At 37.4% G+C, this 15,719-nt stretch overlaps 1 protein-coding gene across 1 annotated transcript in view; it reads left to right on the forward strand.

The window, feature by feature from the left end:
• Positions 1-15,719, forward strand: part of DYNC2H1 (dynein cytoplasmic 2 heavy chain 1) — a 165,073-nt gene that overhangs the window by 104,935 nt on the left and 44,419 nt on the right. The window contains 8 exon segments of the mRNA XM_032220187.1: positions 982-1,054; positions 2,659-2,819; positions 3,840-3,965; positions 6,819-6,929; positions 7,280-7,435; positions 9,181-9,256; positions 9,850-10,061; positions 11,558-11,662. Coding sequence (XP_032076078.1) covers positions 982-1,054; positions 2,659-2,819; positions 3,840-3,965; positions 6,819-6,929; positions 7,280-7,435; positions 9,181-9,256; positions 9,850-10,061; positions 11,558-11,662 — 1,020 coding nt within the window.

Below are 15,719 nucleotides of genomic sequence, written 5' to 3' on the forward strand. Positions count from 1 at the left end.
TTACTGTGTAACCATTGAAAATGTTGCTATCCTTCCTACAGGCTGGCTTATTTTCCCTAAATTTAACTGCCTGGCTAGCTTTTTCCAGCTCACTGAAGCTGCCATTTAATAAAGTGGAAAGTAAAATATTAACTGATTGAACAGCACAATTAATACTGTATATTCATTTAGTAATCATAGATTAAGAACTGCCAATTTAATCAGATTTTAATTGGAATTGTCTCTGTTAAAGAGGCTGATCAGTGCTGATGACTGCATTTAAATAATTTCTATACCTTCTCATTCATGCCCTGCACTTAAGCTTTTATAAATAATACATTATCTGTTAATATTAACTAAGGAATGTGCTATCCTCATTAGATATCTACTGTATCTTAAGATCTGAAGTATGAAATATAAGAGAAATGTTTCTTTTAACTGCTCAATGTCAAGAGTAAATCAACCAGAAAACTTTCTTAAATGAAAGACAAGTGCTAGAAATATTGCCATATTTGTCTGGAATTGAGTTGATGGTCTGCTGTATCAAAATTGAAATCAGCCTTGCTGTGAAAGATTGTAGGGAGGCTGAGAAAAGAATGGAAGAGATAGCACTGAGTGAGTCTGTTGTCTCTTAAATGGCAACCAGCCCAGGTAAAGAGAAATCTGGGAATAATTAATCCAAAATAATTTCCCTAAATATATTGCATATTTCTAAGTTCCAGGAATTTTTTACTCTGTGCATTTTTGCATACCATGCATAATTGTATAAGGGTTATTATTTTCCATTGTTTATCTCCGCTACTAATTAAACAGTAGATTAATTTATTGCATAAATAATATTGGAAGCAGCTTTTATAACATTTTTTAGAAAACTGTAATTTTAAAAATGCTCATCTTTATGATACATTTCACTCGTCCAACTCTTTGCGCCAACCATGTGGAAGTGTTTGATGATATTTGCTAATCAGCTGAGGAGCCTAATGTGAACATTTTTACTTGCAGGTCCTTGTGGTCCAGGCTGTCAGGCCAGATAGGCTACAGAGTGCAATGGCTCTTTTTGCTTGTAAAACTTTGGGTGAGTTGCTATATTTTTCAGAACACATATAGTAAGGTATATATTTCCACTTTAATTTATCTAAAGAGTAATGTATAAAATAACACAGGCTTTCACATGCATGTATTACTGTTATAGGTGGTAAACAAGTCGTAATAAATTATGTCACCTTACGTTACATCATAGTACGTTATTTTGTCTCTAGGTAGCTAATGACAGCTAAAAATACAGCAACATAACAATAAATACATGATAACATCCATCAACATAACCCAAAGTTGTAGGGAAGATGGATGGCATAGAAATTTAATAAATCAAATCAAATCAACATAATCATCTCATGGTCTCTGCCATACATTCCAATCCCCATGCCCAGAGACATAGCTAAGTCCAAGACCTTATGAAAAGTCAGTAGGATTGGAGCTAATCTAATCTGCCAGGGGAATGATGTTGCCATTGCAGCAAAAGTTTTTTTCCCTTGGTTCAGTCAGATGATATTCTTTAATAGAAAGGAGTCATATCATGTCTGTCCTGGAGATCTGATGGACAAAATAGGCATAGGTAGAAGTCCCACAAATAATTTGTCCCTATGCCATTAATTGAATCAGCAAAGACTCTGGCAGCCAAAGCAGGGTATAAACAATCAAGATAAAGAAAAGAAAAGATAGACTGAGGCATGTTCATTTTAAAGTAGATGCAGTTTTGAAGCATCTATGGAAGCTTTACTAAGTAGCAGAGAGGTGCAAGCTTGCACACATATGAATTCTGAAGCATATCTCCAAATAATTGTTTAAAACATAGCCCTAGTATGTAGCTCCTTTTTCTACTTCATATTTTTATACTAATATTTTATTTGTCCTGCTGTCTTTTGTGTTATCTATGGATGCTTACTTTAAATTAGAACTTTGTGCTTTCTCAAAATAGTTTGAAAAATGTGGAATGCTTCGTGGTCTCTGAGCTTAGTTGTTTGCTGGCAGCTGTTTCATTACCTGGCTAGGTAACATAACTACACTGATTATGTTGCTAGCTGGGTAATGAAGTGTCTGCCAGCAGGCAACTCGGAGCACCAACAACCAACTCAGAGAGCACCAAGGGCTCCACAATTCAATCCTGAGTGACAGATATTCTTTTCTATTAGGGTTTTAAAAATATTAAACAGATATTCTGTCATTTGTACTACAGTGGTTTTAGCAGGTAATTGTTATTAGGAGACATCTTTATAAAGAATGTGTATTTTACAATACAAATGTTTTGTTAAAATTGAGTTTTCCAAAATGGATCTGCCTTGCATTTCTGGAACTTGTATGAGCACTTACTTGAATTACAGTATTTTTATCTAATGTCTTCAGCTTTTTAAAAAGTTTTTAAAGTTATCATTTGCAGTGTCAGCAAAAACAAGGGTCTGCAGATGTGTCTATATCCAAACTATCATAGATTTACTATGTGATTATTTTGATTTTATAAAGCATCCATATCAAAGATTTATATAGGGACAAGGAGCTTGAGAATATTCAGTGCAGTTCTGTTCTGTGAACAGTTCAGATGACAATAACAACTCAAAATGTATTTGTGGGTTTATTGGAATTCTATGTTACTTTTTTATTATAAATGCTTTCCGTTTCTAGGGATTAAAGAGCTGTCACCACCCCCACTCAATCTGAAACGCCTGTACAAAGAAACATTAGAAATCGAACCAATCTTGATTATTATTTCCCCTGGTGCTGATCCTTCTCAAGAATTGCAGGAGCTTGCAAGCACTGAAAGAAATGGAGAATGCTACCACCAGGTGAATCACTGTCATGCATCAGTTGAAGGGAAATGCTTTCCTCCCCATGTTTCTGGTTCTTGGGTAGAACACACAATTTGTTGATTGATTACACTTGCTCCTTGGTGTGTTTATGTGTGTATGTGTCACATACACACACATATGCATACATACATTGATGCATATACACATCTTTAGTGTACCATCAACAGATAGCTGAGGTGGAAAACATTGGAAGTCCTACTAGTGGATAGAAAGGTCTGGACTAAAAGGCAGCACTGCGGCATTGATCATAGCAGCACAAAAACTGGCCCAGAGCCATAGAAGCATGGTTCTACCACACTAGACAGGATCTGAGGTGTACCAGAGACAGTTCAACACAGTCTGCAGCAGGATGCAAGAGGTAGGCAGGAAGAGCATACACTGAATGACACAGTCAAATAGCTGATGCTGTTTACAGGAATATCTGCAAGGTGTATGAGCCAGATCCTCCGATGTCCAGATGGGAGATTCTACAGAAGGTTGTGCAGAATAACAGGACTAAGTCCATGTAGAACTTCCAGATTCAGACAAACAGGCCAATCAACATGTTGCTGCTGAGCCACACAACTGTATACAGGCTGGTTAGGGTTAGGATTGAGAAGGACAAATAATATGTTTTCTTCTTAAAAAAAAAAGACCTTTCTCCTCTTTATAAGCTATACTGAAACAATTCTAGAGATAATAAAGATACAAGATAAATGGCAATGATATTTTAATTGATATGCTGCCTCCATTATATATTATGTATGAGATAATTCATCTTCTATGAGACTACCACATAATGATTTCCATTAATTACAAATATGATCCAAAATTGTCCACATATAAACGGCAGTCATTTCACACTTGACATTTTGTGCCATTATTACAATTTCAATGTCATAATGTAGTAGTCGCAGTGTTAAAATTCAGTACTTCAATGCTTAATCTGCAAGACGCCTACAAATATATACATTTTTTAACTATGGTTAAAGAACAATATACCACTATATTTTGTAGGTGGCCATGGGCCAAGGTCAAGCTGATCTAGCTATTCAGATGGTAAAAGATTGTGCCCGGAATGGAGAATGGTTGTGCTTGAAGAATTTGCACCTTGTTGTATCGTGGCTGCCTATATTGGAAAAGGTAAGATATTTTGCAGACTTCAGTAATTTTTAGGCTGTTTTTTTGTGGCAAATGGGGAAAAAAAACATTATCAATGTTACTGTAGTGCTCAGGACAAATCATCTGTCAACTTAATAAAATGAATAAAAACTCCACAAACAATTCCATCAGCAAACACATTGACATACAACCAACCTATGAGCCCTGTAGAATTCAAATCAACCACAGCCTACTAGCGATGGCATCAACCCTTAACCAACCCATGCAACTCCCCCAACCAGAAGTTCACTTCCCAATGACCCTCACCTGATATGACCTCCTCATCATAAGACTCATCATAAGACCCTGACCAGACACGACCCACACCTGACCCATCACAAGACCCTGATCTGACGTGATCCTAACTTGACATGACCGCCCCGTCACAAGACCAACTACACAAAGCCCTTCTAAGCAGAAGAACACTGACTGACATCCCCTAAATTTTGTTGAAGACATTATCTATTGTAGCCTGGTAATGAAACATTAGGAAACTAACCCACAAGCTCCAAGAACAAACCTCCACCCCCCAAATTAATAAAAGAATCATAAAAGTAATAGTTTGCAATCCTCTCACATTTTCCTGAAGGAGAGTTACATTGCACTCAGTGGGAAGTTTAGATAACCCTTTTTAGAGTTTTGTGGTAAAGTTCTTGTGTAGCAAAAAATTCCAGTTGTTAATTTACATTAGAATGCAAGGATTATTAGGGATCGATTGGATTGGTGACATTCACAATTTATCTCAAACCATTACAAATTAATTAAATCATAGTTGTCTTGCTGATTTTTAATTCTTAACTAATAAATAAATGGAAACCAAGAATATGATTCTTATAGCAACTGTTTGCCACTGAGAAAATTAGATTCTCTGAGATTCCTACTCATATTTATTGGAAAATGGTGGATAGATCACATATGTATGTATGTGTGTATAATTTAGCATCATATATATACGTTAGTATATTATAGAAGGTTTGTTCCTCTGAGTCTCTGCTTCTTGAAGTGTTGCTACCTTTTACCTGATAAGAAAAAATGCACAGATGTTCCAACCTTACAGTAATTGGGAAACCACCATTCTCCCTGCTATATAGCTGTGTATTCACATTCTCTCTAGCCACCTTGTTTGTATCTGGAAGGATAAAAGGAAATGAAAGATGTCCCTGTAACAGCACTTAGCAATAGCACTTAGACTTGTATACTGCTTCATAGTCCTTTATAGCCCTTTCTAAGTGGTTTACAGAGGCAGCATATTGTCCCCCAACAACCTGGGTCTTCATTTTATTGACCTCGGAAAGATGGAAGGCTGAGTCTACCTTGAGCTGATGAGACCTGAACTGCCGAACTCCTGGCAGCCAGCAATCAGCCGAAGTAGCCTGTAGTACTGCACTCTAATCTCTGTGCCACCATGGCAGATTTTACTCCACTAGTCATCATCGACTATAGAGTCAGAACTCATCTCCATTTCAAGGCCATTGATCCAGCTCTGTCCAAACATGCTTCCATGGTCAGATGGCCAGCATGAGGTGGCAGAGTACTGTTTCCTCCCCACCAAAGTGGTACCTCTTTATCTGCTCACATTTGCATGCTTTTGAACTGCTAGGCGGGCAGGAGCTAAGAGAAGATGGGTGCTTGCCTCAGTGCATGACCATTAGATTTCCACCTCATAAACCCAGGGTCTTAACCACTGAGTCTTCATGCCACCCCAACTGGTTTCCTCTTAAATTATTTCCCAGCTTTGATTGCTCCACTAGGGAGGAAAGGAAGGAAGGACGAAAGGAAGGAAGGAAGGTCAGTATAGTGAGCTATTGTTGTTTGTAGCCCAGTTCTACAGTCTCACAATAATTAAAGAAGTGTTCCTATGTTTTGGAGACTCGCTGACATTTGTGCCTTGGAAAAGTAGTCATCAGTGATTAATGGGTAGCTGCCCTATAGTTTACTGTGTACTGTGCATGTCAAATTAGCATTTGTGATTTATTTTAAATCTAAACAGATTAAAGGATTTGTAATTTATTCAGGTGTAGTACTTCTAAAATCTCAGAAGTATGGTTTAGCAGAGTTGTATCCCTTTTGCCAATTGCTCCCAAGTGTATTTGAGGCAACTCTTATTGTAAAAGTTACAGCAATGTAAATCTATGTGATGATGTAGAAAATGGAGCATGCTATTTTAAACAAATTATTATTTTGTTATTATGTCAACTTGTTCTACTCCCTAAAATTATTCCCCTGGAAATGTGTGTATTACAAATAGAAACTCCCTCGTTACAGTGATATTTATAATAAAGGCAGAGTTTGGTAAAAGGATGTTAGCATACTTTTGAAATATTTTAAAAAGCCACAGATGATTCATTCAGGGGGTAACTTGTAGTTCATACCAAATAAATATATTTATATTTCAAAAATTAACTGGCAAAAAAATATAGTTACAGTTGGCATAAATCCTTCAATTCGTGATATTCAAATAATAAAAACAAAAATTGCTTTTGGAAGACATTGTTTCTCATTTTGACCATATATGAATTTTTTATTTCTATATACTGTATATCTTCTATTCCTTTCTTCCCTTTGACATCTTGACTCAGAAAATAATAATCAAGCAGAAGACAAAATGTGGTTGCAAATCATGATTTTTCTCAAACAATCAGTTAAAGAGAATATAATCATCTCGTGTCAGGGATATAAAAAGGATTGTTCAATTTATGATGAAATTGATTTGTCTTTCTATTATCATATTTCAGTATATTAAATTTAATTGTTGTCCATATTTTTCAGAGAGCAATTTGACATTAGAATGTAAATCATTTCTTTGCATTTTGAGCATCAATTCTTTTACAATAGGAGCTGAATAACCTACAGCCCCAGCCTGGGTTTCGTCTTTGGTTGACAGCTGAAGTCCATCCCAGCTTTTCTCCCATTTTACTCCAATCAAGTCTGAAGATAACATACGAAGTAAGATTTGAAACTCTAAGGAATTCCAGCCTTATTGGCAAAATAATTACAATTCCACACAGTGTCATTTAATACATGGGATTGCAGCCCAAATTACAGAGGAATGCAGTCTGTCTTTTTCTCCACTATAACCTTGTCTATCCATTGAAAAGCATGTTTTAGTTGTGGGGCCATTCGCTTCCTCGGCCCCATTGCAGCTTCCTGCAGCCTCTCTTTCCAACATATGCAATAAACTAAACTAAAAAGAAAGTGGGAAAAGCTATACAGTACAAGCAGACATTTGCTTGCATTCTTTGTGATACCAGTCACCATACTTTAATGCTATGGTAAGAGATTATTTTCTCTTCCAGGCACCTCCAGGCCTCAAAAAGAACCTAATGCGAACATATGAATCTTGGACGCCAGAACAAATTAGTAAAAAGGGTAATTTAGCTCGAGCTCATGCTCTTTTTAGCCTGGCTTGGTTTCATGCTGCTTGTCAAGAACGAAGGAATTATATCCCTCAGGTAAAAAAATGTTTTAATTGCTACTATTTTTTTTTCCCTTCTCATTTAATGTACTGTTGTGCTATTCATGATTCTTCCCTGTATTAACAATTATTGTGGATAGTAATTGCTTTCTTGATTGCTGAGATCATAAAAACCAATTCTGAAAATAAAGGCTATAATACTATAAACACCTAAAGGGGATAAAGTCTAATTTAATTCAGTTTTTTTCCTTCTGTTTAAACTATTTCTGCTAAGTACTGCAAAGAAATTATTTACATCATACCTATTGTTATATATTGTACCTTCAACTCCTTTGATTTAATCTTATTAACTTCACCCATTTACTTGTGCTAAAATGAACTATGAAAGAGTCAGAATTGATGCTTGTTTTTCCAAACTTCCTTTTTAGGTGATTGAAGTTGCTTCAAATCGCTGCATGTGTATATTTTAAATGCTTACTGTTTGTTTGCTTTGGATAAGTGCCTTAAAGATGGTGGGGGAAGAAGGGTTCATTTTTCAAAATTGATGCTTTGAGGCCGTGGTGGTTTAAATAAGTATTTTTTAAATTTTTATTTTCATAAAACTGAGTTTATCTTATGTTGTCCTTTTCTAATTAATTACATCCTACATATTTGGTATCTTAAGTTCCCCTTTGAACTTTAAAGATTTTTTTTCCTCCCACCAAAACAGAAGACCTGTTCTATAGCCTTATAAAATTAATTTAGCCTTCTCCAACTCTACAGCATTTATGTAAATTCTGCAAAAGTACCTTTGAAGATAGAGAATCTGTAGCTTACGGGCCACAGGCTAAAAAAACATCTTCCCACCAAACTTATTTTTCCCCCTGACATATATTGTCGGGTATGATCAACTGGCCTGGGTGTGATAGATAATAGGCTTTTCACTGCTAACTCTCATGGAAAATTAAGAATGTTGAGCTGATTCATCAGGAACGAAGAATTTGAGATGCAGATTCTGTATACCCACATATCTCACCAGCAGCCTGATTCGGATTTTTGTTTACTTCAGTGAGAAGTCTTTGATTTGAAAGCCTGACAGTTTTAAAAAAGGACTGGAAACCCGTCTTCCAGTAACCTACACTAGGAATCAAAAAGTTTGCCTTCCCAAATATATACTGTGTCCATGGAAATCTATGTTATTTATTTATTAAATTTGTAATCTGCCCATCCATCTACCAAGTGACCCTGGACGGCTTATGATACCATAAATAACAGAATAAAGCATTTATAAGATTAGGCATTAAAAGCTAAAGCAATTAAATTAATATTAAAACAGATTAAAAAACCAATGCCTAGACAAGGTGGAGGTGAGATGCTGTACTAATCTACTAGCCACCTCCAAAATGGTGGATGCCAAGCCAGTAGGCAAAACTATGGGTTTTTGTTCTTTCTCAAAGTCAAGAGGGAAGGGGCAAATCTAACTGGGGGGGAGGCATGATATTCCAAAGGGTGGGAGCCATGATAGAAAAGATTCTTCTCTTGACCCCACGAGACACAATTCCTTGGTCAATGGGATCTGGAGCATGCTTCTTCTGCCAGAGCGAGTGTGTGTGTGTGTGTGTGTGTGTGTGTAAAAGTTGACAGTTCCCAAGAGAATTTAATTTACTTGGCATTTAATTATTTTATTCTGCTTTCCATTAAGTTTTTCATATGAAATTTGGCATAGATGCCTTTGAATATTTTTTTAAGTGATATGTGACATGGACATTTAATATTTACCATGTGCTAATCCTTTTTCTCAAGGGATGGACCAAATTTTATGAATTTTCTTTATCTGATCTTCGTGCAGGATATGATATTATTGACAGACTCTTTGATGGTGAGTCGTCATATCCTTAAGGAACCCTTGTTCCATTATCTGGCTTAGCTTTCTGAAACAATAAATATGTAGGTACTTTATTAATTATGATGTTTATTGCTCTTGAAAGTTGGCTTCAAATTAATTATTAAAAAATGCAGGAGTGTACACACATTAATGATTCATGAGTTTATTCTATATAAGAAAATCTTTGTACAACAATCTGGAGCTCATAGCTAAGAGTTATATGAACAGTTATATATATAAAGTATGGCTCTGAATAAATAAAGATATTAATATAATTGTTCTCATAACTATGACTGTTGTCCAATTGTAGTTTTTTATATTTATTTACGCATATATTTAGCAGTTTTGAGGGAATATAAGGAAAGAGGCAACTGACTAGAATCCATTAGGCAATGTTGTTAGGGCTCCATAAGGATGTATAATGTGGAGAACGTCACAATTAAATGAAAGCCTTCAGTCATCTGCATAGATATGAGTCATATGGGAGCAGAATTTATTGCTTTCCTACATTAAGTTCAAGTTTAAAAATAATCTACCATCAAATCATTGTGCTACTTTGTAACCTGCTTTATATTTACTCATTTCAGGTACCAAAGATTTTCAGTGGGAGTTTGTGCATGGCTTATTGGAAAATGCTATTTATGGAGGTCGCATAGATAATTACTTTGATATGAGGGTCCTGCGATCTTACCTGGAACAATTTTTTAACTCCAGAGTTATTGCTGACTCAAATTTCCGGGGCAAGAAGATGAGCAGATTTCCTTATTCTATTTCTCTACCTAGCTCTTGCAATATATTGGTAAGTATGTTCCCTACTTATCAGATGGTCACGCTAAAATTAATTCTCTTTGGCTTTATTAAAATGGTAGAATATTGTTGTTTTTGATTCCCAAAGTAGCTATTGATGCTATTGATGATGTGTTTTATCTACTGACCTGTTAAAAATTATTGCCTCATAAGCCAGACATGTCTGATTAAAACAGGAACTTTTTAGTAACTACCACGTCAGTTGCATTGTCAGAACTTCCAAGCACAGCCTCTCAGATGCACACATATACACAGAGTTTGAACATGAAAGGAGCCACAGTTTTAAGCCCCCCTTTAACGTTGTTGTTAACCAAGAAACAAAACTAAAAGCATGTATTTTAAAATCATTGTTGACAGTCATTTAGTTGGCCACTCTATGGATCAGCACCCTCCATGCCCCTCTGTCTCAGACCACCTGCTTCAGATCCACCATGGTCATCCCAGTGTCATCCTTTATAGTGTCCAGCCAGCTGATGCTAGGGTGACCCCTTTTATTTTTCCCACTGATCACTCCCAGCATGATTGACTTTTCAAGTGAATCAGTTCTCATGGCATGACCGAAGTATCACATCCTCTGTTTGGTGATCTTGCCTTCAAGTCGTTCATTTGGTGAGGCTCAATCTAGGACGTCTTTGTTTCCAATCCATGGGATGCATAATAGTCACCTCCGGCATTACAGTTCAAAAGAATCCATCCTATTCCTATCTGCCTTTTTCAGAGTTCATGTTTCACACTTCTTTCAGCTATACTTTTAACTTATAATAAAGTTGAGTAATAGTTCAACTATTATTCACTAGTTGAATAATAAGCTTAATAATAGTTTCTGTTTTTTCTTAGTTTTTAAAGATGCATCAATCATTGTCCAGCACCTTGTTAGATTTAGGTAATTCCTTATGATTGTTTTGGCCGGCCAGTGGAGCTGATGGCAGACTCAGACAGTGAGGAGGTTGGGGAGGAACATTGGCCAATCCTGGAGTCTGTGGAAGGCTCTGATGAGGGCTCTGCATCGGAGGCAAAGATGGGGCCAGGGACTTCCGACATATATCAGCTGCCTTTGGAGTCGGAGAATGAATGGGCCCTCCCATAAGGAATAAAGAGGAGCAAAAGGGGAGCGGAGTTTGCAGGAGACAATTAATACGCTTAATTAGTGTAAAGATTTGTCTGTGACTCTGAGAGACTCCTTACCAAGTATTTTCTTCTACATCATTGTTTTTGGAAGATATGGGCCTGGCAGCTTTCCAAGCCTGATAATGTCTGTGGTTGTAAATTCACCTTTGAAAGACTGTTTGCTGGGACTTTGCTAGAGGTGAATGAGAGGAATTCACATTAGCTTAATAAAAAGGATTTTGTTGGGACAAGGAGTCTGCTTTGTGATTTTGTGAAGCCTAGGTCAGAACAAAGGATTATTAATTTAATAATCTAAAATTTATTTCCAAAATATATAAGCCACATATTTACACATGTTTACTGTTACTACTTTCTACATAGGATTATCGCCATGTGATTGAAAGCCTTCCAGAAGATGACAAGCCTGATTTTTTTGGCTTGCCTGCCAATATTGCACGTTCTTCTCAGCGAATGATCAGTTCTTTGGTAAGATTTAGAGTTTTCCTTATTGGTAGAGTTTTGTGGGGAAGAAGTTAATTACTATCAATAATGCACATATCATTTATAAAGAGACTGTGTCTTTTTATTGTAAGTTAAATCAGTTTTCCAAAAATCCTGGCATACATTATATTCCACCAAATTTTAGTTAAAAAAAAACAAAAACTCTTCACTAGCAACATTCCATGTTATGAAAGAGCTGAACCTCAAACAGAGCATGTGGTAACTGTCTGTGCACATATTGAATGGTTATCAGCTTCGGGTGTGTAAACCATATTGATTCCTTAAATATGAGAAGTGCTTACTACTATAGTAATGTATATTCATGAAAATGTAAATGTTTCTCAGTAGTACAAGTATTTCCTTATTGAGACAATGATGATTATAATTACTAATCCTGTCTTCCCATTGTTCTGCTGGATAAGAAGAGAAAGGATCTGTAAAGTTTTTTTTATAAATTAAAACACTCTTTTCGAGACATTTCTGAAAAATGTCTTTGTTCACACATTTGTGACGTCCCTCTGTTTAGAATCACATGCTACATTTTAGTAGATTCCTTAGGGATTTCTAACAAGCATTTCTTTGCTTCATATTTTTTAAAAAAGCATAGCAAAACTGAATAAAATTAGCAAGCCAATTGTCCTCTGAATTTTGTCTGCCTAATTAATGTCAAAATGGAAAAGCCAATTAGAGCTGAAACCAAGTCCAAAGAATGAGAGAGAAAAAAATCACTCCTAGATCAGTACCCAGTGATGTGCAATCAGGTGAGGCAGGGGAGGCACAGCCTCACCACTCACATCATGAAAAGAAAAAAAATGTAAAAAGAAAAAGCTGAGCTAGCTGCTGCCTCACCGTGGATGACTCTGCTTAACTGTTCAAAAAAGCCCGCTTAAAAAAGCGCCCTCTACTATGAGGCAGGAGAACGGTGTGCCTCATTATCTAGTCTGACTTTAGCCGTTTTATGATTACTCAAGCAGATTAAGCAAGGGTTAAAAGCCTAAAAATTCCTGACGTTAAGTTAGGCACGCCGTTCTCCTGCCTCATAGTAGAGGGTGCTCGTTCTTCCTGTGACTCAACGGCATCACAGCTACCCCCTTCCCTTTTTCTTCCTTTCTCGCTTGCGATACAGTGACAATAAAGGGGGAGCACAGAGATGTACCTTCATCTCTTCATTGATTTCCCTTTTTACAGGATGAGCCAGTTTCCTGCTTCTTTTATTTTCTGGAGATCTCACTTCTTTCTCCATTTCTGCTATTTTTTATTTTATTTTGTTTTTTTGTTTGGTGTGCGTGTGTGTGCCATGCACATGTGTGTATATGTATCTACTTTGGTGGAGATGAAATGGCTGCTGGTATTATTTGGGAAAAAGCTTTTGGGGGAAGGTTGTGGAGAGGAAGGGAGGGAGGATGGGGGTGGCTTTTAGCGCTGATTTCTTTCCCTCTCTTTTCTCTCTCTCTCATTCTCTCTCTTCGGCTCTCTTTCATTTCTCTCTCCCCCTTCTCTCTCTAATTTGTTTCCCTCTCTTTTTCCTCTCTCCCATTCTCTCCTTCCAGCTCTCTTTCATTTCCCTCTGTCTGTCTCTTTTTCTCCCCTTTTCTCTTTCATCTCTTTCTTGTGCATGCAAGCAAAATACCCCAGGATCACGGTGGTGGGGAGGGGACAGCAACTCCTTTCGCTTCGCTGCAGAGAAGAGCCACACTGTGCATGAGAGCCATGGTCCCCTTCATGTTAGCTCAGGAAGGAGGGGAATGGGACCGCGGCTCGCGCTGACCTGAGTCTAGCGCTGAGGAGTCGCCTGCACAGTGTGGCTCTTCTCCGCACTGCAGCAGAAGGAGTTGCTGTCCCCTCCCCTTACCTTACGAATATGGACAATTATATCTACATGCATGCATTATTTAAAGCTGTTAAATAGCATTTAAAAACAATTCACAAAATATGGATGTTTAAGAGAAGAGGGTTGTCACTGTTTTATTACCAATAGAATTGTAAATAATTAACCAGATTAGTTGTAACAGGTATCTTTCTATTTACAATACAATACAATAGCAGAGTTGGAAGGGACCTTGGAGGTCTTCTAGTCCAACCCCCTGCCTAGGCAGGAAACCCTACACCACTTCAGACAAATGGTTATCCAACCTCTTCTTAAAACTTCCAGTGTTGGAGAATTCACAACTTCTGGAGGCAAGTTGTTCCACTGATTAATTGTTCCAACTGTCAGGAAATTTCTCCTCAGTTCTAAGTTGCTTCTCTCCTTGATTACTTTTCATCCATTGCTTCTTGTTCTACCTTCAGGTGCTTTGGAGAATAGCTTGACTCCCTCTTCTTTGTGGCAGCCCCTGGGATATTGGAACACTGCTGTCATGTCTCCCCTAGTGCTAGAAGTGAATTCCATTTCCCTAACAGATTGAGAGCCAGTTTGGTGCAATGGTTAAGGCACCAGGCTGGAAACTGGGAGTCTGAGAGTTCTAGTCTTGCCTTGCACACAAAGCCAGCTGGGTGATCTTGACCTTTCTCTCAGCCTAGAAAGGGGGATATGGCAAGCACTTCTGAAAAACCTTGCCAAGAAAAATGGAGGGACTTGTCCAGGCAACTCTTCAAGAAACTGAGACAATTGAATAGGAAGGGGGAAAAAAACTTAAGCTGATACTCATTTATGCAGTTCTTTCGGCAATCTCAGTGGGTGCAAGGGAGGAGATTAGGACTCTCATTGTGATAAGGAAAATGTCACAGTAAAGTTTTAAAAGGAATATAGTAAACTCCAGGGAGTACATGTGCACATTTATTCACTAGAGCTTATATGCCATTACAGTCCAAAATGTCGCTGAATGGATTAAATACTGTGCATATCACAGTTTTTAAAAAGTAAACAAAATTATGGCCTTTACCAAGAGAAAATAGACTAAAAAAGTTAAAATGTTTTTTTTAGAACATAATGTTATCTGTTGTGGCCCAGCAGTGACCGGCTGAGCTGTTGGCTGTCTCTGACAGCGATGACCATTATGGGACTGCTCTGGAGGATGAAGAAGACTCTGGAGGGTGTTTGGAATCAGAGCAGGGACTAGAGAGGTCTGTTGGCCACCAGGTGACATCTGACCTGCAGTGGAGCAGTGAGGAGAAACAGAGGGAAGTTTTCCCTGATATGCGTGTGCGTAGGGCTGAGAAGAGAAGGGAGCAGCTGTGGAGAAGATATCATAGAAGGAAATAGGGACAGGTGACTAGTGTTGTGGCCCCTCCCAAAGAGCTTATAGGTGGAGCGACGGGAGGGGAATCTTTGCAGGAAACAACAGTCCACTTTACTAGCCATTGTGAAAGCATTCCGTCTAATCTTGGTTTCTTGAAGATAGCACTCTAGGCTCCTAGCCAAGGGGTGGCTTTATCTCCTTATTTAGTTGTGGCAGACAGCCAAACCTGTGTCTAAATATTTATTAGAATCACGGGACAGAACAGTTATCTTTCTATCTATCTATCTATCTATCTATCTATCTATCTATCTATCTATCTATCTATCCATCCATCCATCCATCCATCCATCCATCCATCCATCCATCCATCCACCCACCATCTCTATCACATGTTTGCCCCCATTTCCCTTATAGAATGACTCTGGGCAGTACATAATAATTAAAAAAACTAATAAATTAAAATTTGAAAATAATATATAAAAATTGAAAATTTAAAGGAAGCAAGGGGGATTAAAGCACTGTTAAAAATTAATTAATTGAAAGTTGAAGGGAGGGCTATTAAAGAGCGAACCAGCCCCACAGTTGTGCTGTAGTTTCATAGGTTCTATATTGATATTATTTTCATTCAAACTGCCGAGTTTTCATATTTCAGTACATAGTGAAATATGTATTTCAGATACACTTTATTTGAAGCCAACGTTAAATGGGTGCACTGTGTATATTGTCTGGATGGTATGTTGTGACTATTCTGTCTCCTCCTTGTACTTTTCTATTAAAATGTAAAATCATACGGACAATCTGCCTGGGATCAGTATCTTATGCAACTTTTAGATTTTATGTTGATGTTCCGATCATTTCTGTTT

Source organism: Thamnophis elegans, chromosome 6 (genome assembly GCF_009769535.1).
Source record: "Thamnophis elegans isolate rThaEle1 chromosome 6, rThaEle1.pri, whole genome shotgun sequence".
Lineage (NCBI taxonomy): Eukaryota > Metazoa > Chordata > Lepidosauria > Squamata > Colubridae > Thamnophis > Thamnophis elegans.